The sequence below is a fragment of the Cenococcum geophilum genome, assembly GCF_001692895.1.
Source record: "Cenococcum geophilum 1.58 unplaced genomic scaffold K441scaffold_31, whole genome shotgun sequence".
Taxonomy (NCBI): domain Eukaryota; kingdom Fungi; phylum Ascomycota; class Dothideomycetes; order Gloniales; family Gloniaceae; genus Cenococcum; species Cenococcum geophilum.
This window is the reverse complement of record NW_027137589.1, coordinates 111,908-126,331: the sequence shown is the minus strand read 5'-3', so window position 1 is coordinate 126,331 and position 14,424 is coordinate 111,908. Positions and strand designations below refer to the sequence as shown.

The window sequence follows — 14,424 nt, the reverse complement described above, 5'->3', positions numbered from 1 at the left end:
TCAGATTTATCAGATGGTAACAATTTCAGAGAAGCCGGTCGGGCACCAGGCACACATGAAGAATAAATAGTGGGAGGACTTCAGAACGTTTCATTAGGCGTCTGCCACCAAGATATTTCATTGCCAACAGCTTCACCATTATATTCTCCACAAACTCGATATTAGGGGTGCGGACGTTACTATAAACGAGACCAAACGGTATGCTTATGCTGGAGAGTTATCTAGCAGAAAGTGAGTGCCTTCAACGCCATTCCGATTGGAAAATGCACGCCTTACGCCCTGTAGATCTCGACGTGTATGTTCCACGAAGTGCGTATATAATAACACCATTTCAAACCATTGGATCTCCTTATCATCCAAGTGCATTTCTTCTAAACCATGGAAGAGTTACCCCATCCAGACAACATCGGCATCCTTGAACACGCGGTAATGCCAGTGCCAGGCATGTATCGAGCGATCTTCACCATCATAATTAGGGCAGTAGGCCCAGACTTCTATACACGGCGGCTAAGTAACAAACGTATGCCGCCATGACCCACCCCCGCGATTCTTCCCATTGAACGCGATAATTTCGGGGAAAGGTCTGAAAATGTAGGTCTACAGGGAAAATTGTTCACCTTTGCCTACTCAGCAGAGGGTATTGTGGAACGTTGTGCGCATGATTGGGTTTCTCTTTTTATGTCTAACGTAGAAATAGACGTTATCGCAATGGCCACACATGCGCTGCTGTTCGCCGCACGCTTCTTCCCAAAATTTTATGAACGCTTCGGTGCGCAAGGGATCCCCTTTGTAAAATTCCATGGGGGATCCGGAGTGCTCGAGCCTGACAGCATGGAGCTAGTAAATTTGTCGGTGTCCCCGAATGAGCAACGCAGTCGCGCCAAGTTCTATTGACAAGCTGGGCCTTGAAGACGCCGAAGTACAGGTAGGACAAGGCCTCCTCGAGCAGTTCCACAATGCCGAGGACATGTTGCACTGCTGATGCTATGATGTGTGACGGTAGGGAGAGGAAGAAAGGTGCTGATTTGTGTGTTTGAAGAGAGGAAGTTGTCTCATGTAGATGGTTTACTATACAACAAAACGGACTTCCTTAATTAGATTTTGGAGTCGATGAGTTGCGGATGTTAATCGTAAGATGATATACAGTTCTCATAGCCAGGTAAGTGATGAATGCGTCAATTATCCAAGGATTAAGTGAGGCATCACGACTAGTTTCTTCGACAGAATGCCTAGAGAGAATGCTGCGAGGTTGTGAAGAAGAAAATGAACAAGAACTAAAAGCTATTACTATTTCAACCTACCCACTAGATGTCGTTGCTAATCTTCCTAATTTTGGGTGATTTCGAATATGGTCGACGCATTAGATACCCGCCACCCCGTCGAGCATAGATAATCTCTCCGAGACTCTATGGGCTCCTTAAGAGCTATCAGAATCAAGCCTCTCTACAAACCACAACACTCAAACTTTATTTCACACTCAATATATGTTTACACCGACAGAAGAGGCATATTTTAGTGCCACGCTCGATTCACTACTCCGTGCTATCTAGAGTTTCCTCCACTTCCGAAAGGAAGACGCTCGTTCCCTATCCACCATAGCTCATCTGTTGCCATATACTCAAGGAGAATGCTCAATTTAAAGCCTAAAAGTACAGGTGTTTCATATCCTTTGCTCCCAAAGAGCCACAGTCATGATCTCATATCGCATGCAAGGAAAACAGACCATCATTCCCTTAGAATTTATAATCGTTGCGTTCTTCCGTTCTTCCGTTCCTCCGCCTCTACAACTCCTCCTTAATGTAATCGGTCGCCTTCTGAGCAGCCTCCTGAACGCGATTCTTGCTCTTGGTGGCACTCTCTGTTGCGGCATCGGCAGCCTTCTGACCAGACTTTGACGCGGAAGACGCAGTGCTCTTTGCGGATTTAGAAGCGGAAACTGAAGCGCTGGAGGCACTCTTTCCAGCAGCACCAGTAGCACTGGAAACGCTGGCAGAGGCGCTGGAAGCTGCGAGGCCGAGCTTTTGCTTGATCCATTCGACATAGGAAGCGACACCTTGGGTAGCCTGAGCATACTCGTTGCCAGCGGAGGAAGTAGCAGCACCGTAGTAACTTGAAGCAGATGAGGCGACATTATCACCGGTCAGCTTGGCGCTGTGCTTACGGGCCAAAGCGATGAGCTCATTGCGGTTCGAACCTTGCGGGACTTTAATGCCGTTCTTGTCAGCCCACTCCTTAAGCTGGCTGTCACTCCAAGAATCGAAAAGGGTATCACTGAGGCTTTTCTTGGCAGCGGCAGCAGCGGCATTCATGTTGTGACTAGCGAGATAAGAATTGCGACGAACGGAAGCAATCAGCTTGTCTCGGGTAGTGGGTTGAGAGACAGAATAGCCACGCTCATCCAACCAGGCTTTGAGGTCAGACTCGGACCATGATTCATAAAGCCAGTTACCAGGATAAAACGTTGTCTCGCCGAGCTTGTTCGCAACAGTTTGGTAGTTCTCGCGGGCACTCTTGAGGAGGTTGTCACGGGTGCGTGGCTGGGGAACGGGAATGTTGTGACGGTCACAGAACGCCTTGAGTTGAGAATCAGTCCAACTACAAGTTGTTAGCCAGCGTACGGCTAAATTGAGGGATTTTGCAGTGACTTTATACCTATCGAATATCCAGTCCCGGACGTTTGCGTATGAGTTAGAGACGGAGTCTTCTATGCCAAACCAGTACGACTTAACCTGAACGATGAGGCTGTCCTTGTTCTTCTCTGTGCCCTTCTTTGCTTGCTGACCTTTCAGGCTCAAGTATGATTTGAGCTGCTGCGTATCCCAACTGTGGTAAGGGTTTACGACCTTAGAGTTCCAGTTCTCTTTGACAAGATTTTCAAGATCTTTTCGGTCTGCTAGAGTAGGGTAAGGGACATTATGGTCAGAAAGCCATCGTTCAAGCTCCGTCTCATGCCATTTGTTGTAAACTGATCAACGGTTAGTTATCTGGTCGGCTGATTAAATAAAACTTATTGGAAGCAAATTTAGAGAGGCATTTAGGATTAATGAACACATACCAGATTTACCGAACCAGGTACTGGCGATAGCACCCTCAGTAGCCAGAGCTACCACAAGGGTGGAGACAAATGAGAATCTCATCCTTTGATTAGGGAATTGGGGGAGGAGAAAAGTGTAGGTCAATTATGGAAAGCAGAGATGTTTTTGTGGAAGAAATGGAGATTTGAGAGCGAGGAAGGAAGTAGAAGATGCAACAGTTGGTGGAAGGCGATGCAAACAAAAGATGTGGCCGTGACGTATAGTGAAGTAAAGTTGACCAGGTCACGTTAGCGTTGATCGAGCAGGCTCCTGCCACGTAGTGGGGCGTTAAAGGCCAATCATGTCTGAATTGTGGTTCCGAAGACTGCAAAACATGGAATTCTTTGTCTTTTCCATCTTGTGCTTTGCGGGGTAAGGGATGCACGAGCCACTGACATCACTTACTGTGGTTTTCTTATCTTCTGCAAATTTTTTGATAAGACGGCTCCCACACACAAAAGTTCTACAAGCACAGCTATATAACGCTTGATAATTTTTAAAATACTGATACTAAGTTGTAGAGTTGTAGAGTTATAGAGTTTACTAATGCGATTTTTGTAGTATTAGGAGCCTTAATATCTATTACTGTTGTAGATATATACACCGCATCAGCAAAATGTTCATGCATCCTGACAGTACTGACAGCTCCCGACAGCTCCTGTCAGGGCTGCCAGGAGCTCCAGGAGACACTCACACTCGGCTTCCTGTCAGGACCCTGTCAGGAGGTCGCCCTGACCGCCCAGACCACCAGGACACCAGGACCTCCAGGACCACCAGGACCTCCAGGACCATCAGGACAATCAGGACAATAATAAAAATTCTAGATTTAAAAATAAGGTATTAACACTCCAGTATTTATAGCTAGTCAAAAAATATATAATTAATTTAATTATATAATCTAAATAATCCAAATTAATCCTGCCTACCACCTGTGTCTGTGTCTGCTCGGGCGTCAAGCGACCAATCGAGGGGGAAGGCTGGTTTCCGAACTAGGCCTAGTATCTGTCTGTCTATGCCTACCTGTCTGTGCCTACCTATCTGCGTGGTATGATTTGATTTGGGGGAGAGGTCGGCCCGATTAAAAGCTGTGATTGATTCGAATCGTTCTCTATGGGCGTTTTGCTGGCTGTACATTTGAACGGTGGTCGTCTAGGGTACCTCCCTAGGAGGCTTAGATTCGATTCGATTCGATGATGAGCCGATATTGAGGCTCTGGTTTAATTCGATCGATCGATTGGTTGAATCGTTCGTAGTGTTTGCTGGCTTGTCGTTCGAATAGTTGTCGTCTGGTTCTGGCGACGGTCCTCTGCTGGCTGCCGTTCTGGTGCCTCCCTAGGTAGAGAGGATGTGAGGAAGGAAGGGTAAGAAATAAGGTGGCTACCTAGGTATATAGGGGGTAACTTGGCGGAGGCACGTGTAGGCCGTCGGGAATATAGCGGGGGCCAGATAGCAGATAATGCATGAGGATTGTTGTGGTGTGAGAAAATCCCGGTACATCCTCCGAATCCGGCTGTGGCGTTTGTGGGAGAGATGTGGCGGCTTCCTTGGCATGTCTTGATCCTCCATGAATTAGAGGCCGTGGAAGAAAATGTCTGCGCGGCCGTGCAAGCACGGCAGGTTTCCAAGCATACAGCACGTGGACATATTGAGCGAATTGTGCATCGGAATGCGAGTTTTTGGAGTATGACCTTTAGTAATATCTCTGAGCTAAGCCAGAAAGACGTTGCCGGGGTCTAGCCCATACCAAATAGTTAATATAAGGCATCTGAACGAATTCACAAACATGGCCTGGGACCGCTTCAGGCATGGTAATAGTAGTTCCAATCCAAAACGCCGCGCTTGGTGTAACCCAGTTGAAAGAAAATCCAAAAACTCCTATAGATACTCATCATCCGCCATGCTCAAGTCTGGTTCTGCTGTCGCTTGCGAGAAGATTCGAGTGGTGAATCTCGCCGCTCTCCGAGTTCCAGCTGTCCGAACACCTTCACCAACGGCAAAGCTCTGGTAAATGGCCTTCCCTGCCCAGGCTAGCGAGCCCACAATTGGTTTCCATAGCCACCGGAATGGTCGTGATAGTACCGTGACAGTGACGAAAGGTAATCGAGGAGCGTCGGGATCAACGCCGAAGCCATCCATCGTTTGTGCATACATAGGGTGGCAATAAGCATTACTAGCAGCACCGGTCAGTTTTCGCCATCGAAATGTTTGAATCAGGTAAGAACATACCACAGCGCCGTCTCTGTGAAAAACCAAGTGAAGAAAACCAAGAGCGACAACCCTAAGCAAGTAAATCCCCATCGCCCACCTCCATTCCTATCATAGAAGAGTCTTTTGAATCCAGACCAGAGAGAGGAGAGCGAGAGAGATCGACGCCCACCAGCCACACATCCACAGCGTTTACAAGATTCTCGGGGTAGTTCCTCTCCAGTCTCAACAGAGTCAACCTGGTGCTCCACTCTCTTCATACCGCGACTTGCGTCTCTTATGCTTGTGCGTGCTGCCCTTAATCTGGTATTCATGTTGTGTAGCGCACGGATTTCTTGCTGCCGCTGTCGTTCGGCCTGGTTTCTAGGAGCACTAGCAGGAAGCTGTAGACCTTGCAGAGTATCTTCGTCCATATCAAGAGTTGTTCTATGTTCCACCCTGGGTGACATGATATCTTCTAGTGAATCAATAGTGGAATCACCGTATTCTTCATTGTTGACTCTGCCTCTGCGGGTTGATTTCGCCTCGCCTACTATAGCCGCAAGTGCTGAAGTGGGGAGTGAAGGCTCTCGCTTTTCTACTGGTGCCCGTGAAGCTTCTACGGCCTGATCTGAGTTTTTCTTTTGAGGAGACGTTTTCTTTGGGCTTCCTTTCGTTGGAGATTTTGACCTGCGGGAGCTAGAGTTCAGAGCGTTAAAGACAGCATGACGATCGGCCCGCGGTCCAGGAGTATCTATCCAGGCTCCCGTGACTACTGGGGTCTTTGCACTCAATAATGTTTCCTCTACTGGAGCTGGTGTGACATCGACATCCTCTGCTCGCGCCTCCTGGCTTAAAGCCTGAAGTAGCTCAGGTTTCGCTGTTTCTTGGGGAGTGTCCTTAGGAATATCTTTGAACTGCAGGCTTCTTCTGCGGCTTTTCTCTGGAACCTCCGGGGGAGTCTCCTCCTGTTGGCTGGCAATCATTAAGTCCTGGGCAGAGGTTTTCTCTTCAACATTTGTTGGTGGAATGTTCTCTTGCTGTAGTGACGCTGTGGATGGAGGACGAGATGTTGTAGTCCTTGCAGGGCTAGGGCTCAGGCTTGTTACTCGAGCAAGACGTTTCAAGAGGTCGTGTGAATCTTCTCTCCTATGGCCTGGTCGCTTGGGGCTGGTCTCCGCGTTTGCCTGGATGCCTAGGTCCACTACCCCAACAGTTTGAGCGCTCTTGTAGACCACTATGGGTGAATTTGCTATGGTCTCTCCTCCATCTCCTCCAATGATTGGCGACTTCCCTTTGCTTCGCATCGAGCCCGTGAGTGTTAGCGGCTTGCTCTCGGACTCCTTTGGTGCTTGTGTAGTTTGCTCGGTTGTACCGGCGCCGTTTGACTGAGAGTTGAGAGAAAGTAAAGAGGCTCTTGAACTAGATCGAACTCGTTTTGTCTCCTGTGGTGCTGTCTCGTGGATTCTGTCCAGCCGAGTAGTCGTGATAGCTCGATCCTTGAGACTCTCAATTTCCCTTTGCCTGATATCATCCAGAGCCGTGTTTCGAGAAACAATTGCCGGTGTTGACGCAAGCAGTGATGCTGCCGTGAATTCCTCGTTCATATCCCACTCTTGAAACCTATCTAAGGTGGTATTGCGTCGACGTGACGGAGGCGGCGTACCCGGATTCGAGCTCCTGCGAGATAGTGGTCTATCTTCTACCGACGGCAAAGGTATGTCTGCTGTTGAATTTGCCCAGGCATGAATGCGCGGGCTTTGGTCTCCAGTGTACACCGTTTGCCTAGGGTATATCGTCTCGGAACCCTGCTCTCCAGGCTCTACAGGCTTCTGCTCCGTAGTTTTTAGCGAGTCTGAGGACGTGATCCGTTTGAGCCAATCCTTCCTATGCCTTCCCTTCCGTCCCCAATCCGTCGGCGGCCGCAGTGCTGGGTCAGACCTCTCGCTGCTGTGCTCACTGCCCGGACTGTCAAAGTGTCTCTGCCCACCAATTCCCGGCCCTGAACTATCCAGCCCGTTGTTGCGCTCGAGATTCTCCAGCGTAAGCCCAACTCGTGGGTGTGGTCTTGCTTTTCTGAATGGCTGCACGTTGCCCCGCAGTGTTTCGTTCAGCCGTCGCTCGTCCCGCGCGTTCCTGATCATTAATTTTCCAAAGTCGTCCGTGTCGTTTTCGAGGGAGGTAAGGCCGGACATAGAGCCAGAGCTGTATGTGCCATCGTCATGCGCCCGCTCGCNCATGGCGTGGATCCCATCTATGGCGCTAACTTTCGTGATGAAGGCGTATTTGGCGCCAATAAGGTTGGAGGAAATCGGGGAGAGAGGGTCGAGTGATTGATGTGCACTCATTCGAATGGCGTAGAGGGTGTTTTTAGAGCTTGCTAGCCCTTCTGTGAATTCGTGAGGTATCAATGGTAGCGGTAAGTCGGATTGAGGTTTGTTGATGTGCGCAGCGCGTGTCGATGAATAGCCACTCTGGGTGTGGCTCATGCCACCATGCCCTGCCATTAGTGCCAAGGAAGATCACCAGTAAGGGAAAGCGTTGTCCAGTCTCAAAACAACTTCGAGGTTCAGAAGCAGTACACAACAAACTACTTATCGAGATTTATGGGCAGTGCACAGTCGCTATTACATTCACGTCGGCATGATATGTGTTTCATATTGCTCAGGTCCTTCACGTGGATATTTCGAAACACTGGATATTTTCAGGCGAACCAAGCCAAACTCGTGGTGGCTCTGTATAGGACCACGATAACTTTGCCGTACTACCTTACTCAACTAACTATTCGGCACAGCCGCAAAACCCACCTATCTACGTGTCATGGTAGCCTCAACATCATCACTCAAACTCATCAAGGAACCCTCCAATCAGCTTCCCAAAAAATTCTTAACGGTCTCGCCCCAAACCACACCCCTCTTATAATACGCCATACGCGGAACACTGCCCTCGCTCAGCCCCTCAATCGCCCCTGCCAGCAGCTCACCGTTCCTTCCTTCCTTAATCTGCCTAATTGGGTACTGAAATGTCTTAAACGCAAATACCAACGCTTTACTCTTTAACGGTCGACGCAACGTTTGTTTTTCACACCTCAGCACTGTCTTCACCAAATCGATCTTCTCCTCTTTAGTATCTTCTCCTTTGTAAATGCGATTCCCACCGAGCACGAATAGATCTATGTTCGTTGTAATATCCCAGTTAACTCGCTTGACTATTTTACCAACAGGCAACGCCGCAAAAATCCGATCCATCAATTTTTCAAGCTTAGCTGCGTAGCCCGACACCGGGGTATGTATGTTCACAAGCGTAAGGTTAATTTTCTTACGCATGTGGAAGCCAGAGGGGAAACAGGCTACGTAGCCTCCGAGCTTGTACTTGCCTTCGTCAGCAGGGTTAGATGAGGGCAAGAGGAAAAGAAATTCTGTGTCGATGTGGGAACCAGGTAGGCGAAGGGCTTCGATTGCTGTTGCGGGAGGGCTGATGGCAATAGTCTCTGCTATGGTAAGGCTGGTGAGAAGGGTTGTGGCTGTTTTTCAGGAACTGAGTCTGTATTTTGAACTACTTGAAACATCATAGGATACCGGAGCAGGAGGTCGGTACCCATCATCCAAGTATAGAATTCATTGACTGCTGGTGCAATTATTTTGTTTGCGTCTACTATAGTGTTCCCATGGTTCTCAATCAATTGTTTCCGAAGACGAATTCGGTCAAGATATGTCTTGTCCTATCAAGAAGCTCTGATATGGTGGCATTTTCGAGGGCTGCAAGAGACCAGAACCTTTAAAAAGTATGGCTGTTGAGGAAAGCACCTATTGTCAAGTGATATTTAGTTTTAGAAGGTCGCATCTGGATTGGGTCGGTGTTTCGCCGTTCGAAGTTGGGCGACGGCTCGATCTGATAATATGGGTCCTTAGAGAAGGCTTCGCCACATCTTTTGGTAATGGAGAAGCTAGGCGAAACTAAACATTTGATTAGTACCTAGGCATAGGTGGCTAAAGAGCCTTGCAGAATCTTATGGTAGCAAAACTAAACCGTGTTCAACCAAGCACGTTCTCCGCGTTTGAGCTGCGTCGCTGCAGATAGCTGTCCGGGGTGTGCTATTAAAAATTCATCATCAATTTAGAACTATACCTTTTTGGCTTTCCAGTTACCCGGTTTCTCCTGTAAAACCACGCCACACCAATGAGGAAGAATAATGAAGATGCGCCAAACCCAGACTGATAACTCATATTTATTATTACCATCAAAGCTAAATCACAGCAAATAATGATATTGGATGGATTGAAGAGTTAAGCCAAAGACAAAGTATTGTCTCATTGGAATTATCACGAAAATAATGGCTAAAGGTTGGAGATTGTATGACTCTTGAGGTCCAACTTTTAATCGGTGATAACAATGCACTGTTCGCAAAAACTTTCCTATTAACGTCAAGCTTCTGATAATGATATGGAGAAACAAGATGTACCAAGAGTGGAGGACAGAATCGGAAATTAATATTGAGGGATTAACAGAAATACTAACCGACTTAATTAACCCTATCCTCCTCCTCTCTATCTTTGTCCTTAAAGATACTCTATATCTCTAAGTTATTAATTAGAGGTATAGTATTCCCGTCTTTAATTTAATAACCTTTTTAAGTCCTAATACCTCTTATTAGATTCTTATTATAATCGGCTTATTTTAATTATTTTTTTACTTACGCTATCCTATTCTCGCTGTATTAAAAAGAGGTTAGTTTATATTATAATCGCGGATCCTTCTAGTTACTATCCCCTCTCCTATATTAAGTATCTTATAACATTTAATCCGTCTCTAACGCTAAGTATACACGTTCTATTATCCTCTATAGGCATATAGTACCTTATCTAATTTATTATAGGGTCTTATATTTAATTTAAGGCCTCTTACCTTAAGGGTAAACTTGCCTTAGCCCTTACTAAGGTATAAAAGCTTTAAGATAATAGGGAGTATATTCGTGCTAAAGAACGGTAAGTATTTAACGCTTAACTAGCCGCTTACGCTTAGTTATCCTGTCTTAAAAAGGGTTATAAAAGGTCTACTTAAAAGAGTAGAAGCTAGTTAAATAAGGCTTAGCGGAGCTTAAAGCTAATAAAAGAAAGGATTCTCTTCTAATAAAGAAGGAAATAACTTTAAGTAGCTCGGCAGCTACTCCTCTTAGGTCCTCCTTAGGTAACTTATTCTTTAGTAATTCTATTTCATTAATATTACCTAACCTACTTTCTTCTAATACTTCTCTACCTTTCTTATAGCGTTTTTTAGGTTCTTTAATAGTTCCTAGGTAGTCTTATTATAGCCTATTTAGTAAATTGCTTTATAGATAAAGTATATAATTCCTTTAAAAGTTACTAGTTTTGGAGCTCTTGCTATACCCGGCCCAAAAAGACTAAAACCAACCAAAAGAACCCTAAAAAACACCTAGAGAATCCCCCTAAGATACATATATTACAGGGGAGGCATACGTTAAACAATAGTAGTTCGCACTTGCGCGCGTCTACCAAAACCACGCCTAGCAATAGCCCTCCACAATAAGAATAGGCGAATACCACACTACAAAGCAGAAAGACCTCTATTAAGAAGGCATCTAATAAAATATAAAGCCTATTAGACGCGTCTAGTATTTATAGTTATAGGGGAGTAACTATTAGCTATAACAAACTAATATAGCTAGTAGAATGGCTCCGCCAGTTTAGCGAACCTTAGACGCCCCTCTAGTAAACCCTTAATTAAATCCTCTAACGGCTAAGTAAAATTAAAAATAAATAAAAACCCCTTTTTACCGGTAAACTATACCTAGGCTGCCGTAGCTGCGCATCTATAGTATAGGAAACCTACCCCCCTAAAGACAATATCTGGATATATAATTATAATATAACTAAGCATAGAAAAAGTAAAGGGGCTTAGGGGATAATTAGAAACAGAAGTCCTTATAAAGATTTATAAAGAGGTTTATAATGCTATTATAGTCTAACACCTTAGGAGCGGAGATATTAGAGTTACCTTAAGGGACTAATAGGTAAAGGAATAAGCCATTAGGGTAGGGGATAGGCTAGGAGAACGTATTGGCATAAAAGTACTTTATAAAGATTACCCACTTAAAGTCCTAGCGGTTCCCCTAAGCCTTAGGATAGAAAAGAGACGCTAGGTAGATAATATAGTAACTATATATAAGATAGTAAAACAAACGGAACGCCTTATACTAGGACTTAAGATTACCTAAATCTAATAGCTTTAATAGAAAAATGCAAACTAAGTATATAACGAAAATAATAAAAGAATATAAGGGTCGCTAGAGACTTACTAGGGAAACGCTAGTTAAACGTATAGCTCCCTTATTATTAGTATATATACACTAGGAATGCAAAAACTCCTTATTTAAAAAGGTATTATTATAAATGGCCTTATATATAACGCAAGGCTCTATAACTACAGACTCTGCCTAAAATAATATTATCGCTATATATAATAGGGGTATACCTAATCTACATACGCAGTATAGGTATACTGCGGCTACTATATAGGCCCCTATAATATAAGACACTGCTTAAATTAAAACTAAATAAAATGCGTAAACTGCTACTAAAGCATATATAAGGCGTAGGAGAGAGAAGACTGTATTAAATATAGGAGACGGAAGGTAAGGGCTTAATAACTATAGGAATAACTACACGCTAGGTTATATAAATAGAAATAATAGGCAATAAGCTAAGGGGGCGTAGGTGCCTTTTTAGCGTTTCTTACCTTTAATACTAGGGGGCTAGGCTAGCTATCCCAAGCCTTAACGGGCTAGAAATAATACTATGTAATATTACCAGACTATATAGGGATATAAGGGTTACAAGGGATATAAGGGAGAGGACGCCTTATAGGAAGACCCTTATAGACAGCTATAGCAAGCTTAAAACCGGGATAGTTAAGAATTAGACTTAACGCGGTAAATATAACATTTATAGNCAACTCTTAAAGGGTATATAGCCAACTAGTAAGAATAGGGGAAGAACTGGAGATAATAACAGATTTAGATATAAAAGCGCTAATAAGAACATAAGATATAGAAATAGAAAGCTCTATATAAAATAAGTAGTAACTAGGGTATAGATATAAGAGATAGAAGTTTTAAATATTCTAAAAAAAGTAAAAATAGAAGAAGTAAGAAATAATAAAGAGGCGAAGAACCCTCGCCAGGGGTCCGCCACCTATCTATTATATAGTATAACTATAGCAACACAAACCACCATCTTGTAAGGCCCTTACTAGATAGTCTAGACCTAGAGAAACACTATATCCTTACTATATAAGAGCCGTACTATAATACCTATATATAATTAATATACTGCCCCTAAGGATTCTAGCTCCTATATAAACTAAAAGCAGCCATATACGTATACTTTATAATTAGTAAGACTATTAGCCTGTCCTTATAGTTATAGCAGGTAGTTAATCTAAATATTACAGTTATAATAATCTAGATATATAGAGGACTGGTATAAATTATTAATATATATAACCCTAGGGTTAAAGGGGTCCTATAAATAGAGAATATTATATTAGTAATAAGCTTACTTAAAACTAAAGGTATAGAGTTTATCCTATTAGGAGATATAAACCTCTACTACCCGTAATAGGGGGGTATCTACGTTACTACTAAATAATAGGTAGAGTGCCTACTAAAAGCTATAGACACCTAGGGCCTTAAGCTAGCTACCCTCCCTAGAGCAATTATATAGCAATAAGGACCCGCTAAAAGTATAATTAACTTTATATTTATAGACAAAGGCCTATACTAGAGACTTAAAAGGTATAACCCTAAAGAAGAATAGGCACTTACCTTAGACTATATCCCTGTTACGGGACTCACACGCTCTCACGTCCCTGCGCGTTTTAACGTTCTTGACCCGTGCTCACGTTCGTCCCAAAACACCTACGCACGTTCCCCTACAACCCCTATTTATACCCAACCTGGCACACAAAGAATCTTCTTCTTCATCCAAATGTCTTTATATCAACCACGCATAGTTACGCGTACGTAGCCTTCTTCAATTACTACCCTGTTTAGTACATTGTATTCCAGCTCGTGCCTACTTCCGTGACAATCCCCATCTAGATATAGCTAGATTTAGATATTAAGGCGTAACTAAATAGCAAAAGATATATAATAAGGATATTTAAGGCAAATAGTTTCCTTAATATAGTTAAATAACAACTCTAAGACCTAGAAGAAATCCACTTAATACTAAATAAGTAAGGCTTATTAGCTACCCCTAAGGAAATTAACTAAAGACTAAAAAGGATTTAGGTAGCGATTAAAAATAGGCTAGAAGAGCACTGCCCGTTCTTAAGACTGGGCCCCTATACGCGATATATATAGTCCGTATAATACGCGGTTCTTATAGCTAGCTAATAATAAGTAAGAAGGAAATACTTAAGCAGCTATAACCTTAAAGATAAGAGACAATATAAAGATATAAAAAACCAGTTAAAGAATACCCTAAAAAAAGAAGTAAGGAATAACTAGAGATAATTTATAAATAAGTATACTTTTAACCCAAGCCTCCCCTATAATAAGGGCCTGTGGGCTATAGCAAAATAGGTAAAGAAAAAGGTAGAGTAACTAGTAGAAGACTTATACCTACTACCCCTATAAAGAGTAGGGGAATTATAGGCCACTAATAATAATAATAATAAGGTAAAGATCCTTATAAAAAGGTTCTTCCCCTAACTAGCTCTAGTAGACCTTAATAATATTACGGGTAAAGCACCGGTAACTTGCCTATGGGTTAACAGCGACATAATAATAGAGGAAATGGCTAAAACTATTAGCCGCCTTTTAAATAATATAGTACTAGGTCTAAATAGGATTCTAAATAAGGCCCTAAAGACCTATAGACCACTTATAGCACCCTAGCTTATAGATATAGCTAGAGCATACTTCGCTATAGGCTACTACCTATAATTTAGAAGATTTATAACGACGGTTATTCTATAAAAAAAAAGGTAAAGTAAATTACTTAATCCTAGGAAGCTATCGCCCTATTGCCTTAGAAAACACCCTTAGTAAGATCTTAAAAAAGGTAATAGCGGACCGCATAGTAAACACGGCTAAGGAATACGCCCTACTATTATAGAGCTAAATAGGGGCAGGAAAAAACCG

General features: G+C 43.6%; 4 protein-coding genes across 4 annotated transcripts; 1 reads left to right on the top strand and 3 right to left on the bottom strand.

The window, feature by feature from the left end:
• The first annotated feature begins 328 nt into the window (after positions 1 to 328).
• K441DRAFT_662641 (uncharacterized protein) lies at positions 329 to 736 on the top strand. The gene has a single exon (XM_067649074.1). The coding sequence runs from the start codon at positions 379 to 381 to the stop codon at positions 532 to 534; it is 156 nt and encodes a 51-aa protein (XP_067502061.1). The 5' UTR covers positions 329 to 378; the 3' UTR covers positions 535 to 736.
• A 785-nt stretch (positions 737 to 1,521) lies between these two features.
• K441DRAFT_662639 (uncharacterized protein) lies at positions 1,522 to 3,400 on the bottom strand. Its single transcript, XM_067649073.1, has 3 exons — positions 3,056 to 3,400; positions 2,653 to 2,965; positions 1,522 to 2,595 (listed from the first exon to the last, which is right to left on the bottom strand). Exons 1-3 carry the CDS (start codon positions 3,135 to 3,137, stop codon positions 1,782 to 1,784), a joined length of 1,209 nt encoding a protein of 402 aa, XP_067502060.1. The 5' UTR covers positions 3,138 to 3,400; the 3' UTR covers positions 1,522 to 1,781.
• Positions 3,401 to 4,949: 1,549 nt separating this feature from the next.
• K441DRAFT_688185 (uncharacterized protein) lies at positions 4,950 to 7,606 on the bottom strand (the record flags this gene model as incomplete). Its single annotated transcript, XM_067652162.1, has 3 exons — positions 4,950 to 5,244; positions 5,301 to 6,873; positions 6,925 to 7,606. The coding sequence occupies 3 exons, from the start codon at positions 7,604 to 7,606 to the stop codon at positions 4,950 to 4,952; spliced, it is 2,550 nt and encodes an 849-aa protein (XP_067502059.1).
• A 396-nt stretch (positions 7,607 to 8,002) lies between these two features.
• K441DRAFT_706546 (uncharacterized protein) lies at positions 8,003 to 9,484 on the bottom strand (the record flags this gene model as incomplete). Its single annotated transcript, XM_067653669.1, has 3 exons — positions 8,003 to 8,746; positions 8,818 to 8,979; positions 9,407 to 9,484. The coding sequence occupies 3 exons, from the start codon at positions 9,482 to 9,484 to the stop codon at positions 8,126 to 8,128; spliced, it is 861 nt and encodes a 286-aa protein (XP_067502058.1). The 3' UTR covers positions 8,003 to 8,125.
• Between the last annotated feature and the right edge of the window lie 4,940 nt (positions 9,485 to 14,424).

Bases quoted from the DNA above. Each gene is read 5' to 3' on its own strand.
- K441DRAFT_662641 (XM_067649074.1), top strand. From the start codon at position 379: ATGGAAGAGTTACCCCATCCAGACAACATCGGCATCCTTGAACACGCG.
- K441DRAFT_662639 (XM_067649073.1), bottom strand. From the start codon at position 3,137: ATGAGATTCTCATTTGTCTCCACCCTTGTGGTAGCTCTGGCTACTGAG. The intron at 2,966-3,055 runs GTATGTGTTCAT...ACCGTTGATCAG, and splicing joins TACCTGGTTCGGTAAATCTG to TTTACAACAAATGGCATGAG. The intron at 2,596-2,652 runs GTATAAAGTCAC...AACAACTTGTAG, and splicing joins CGGGACTGGATATTCGATAG to TTGGACTGATTCTCAACTCA.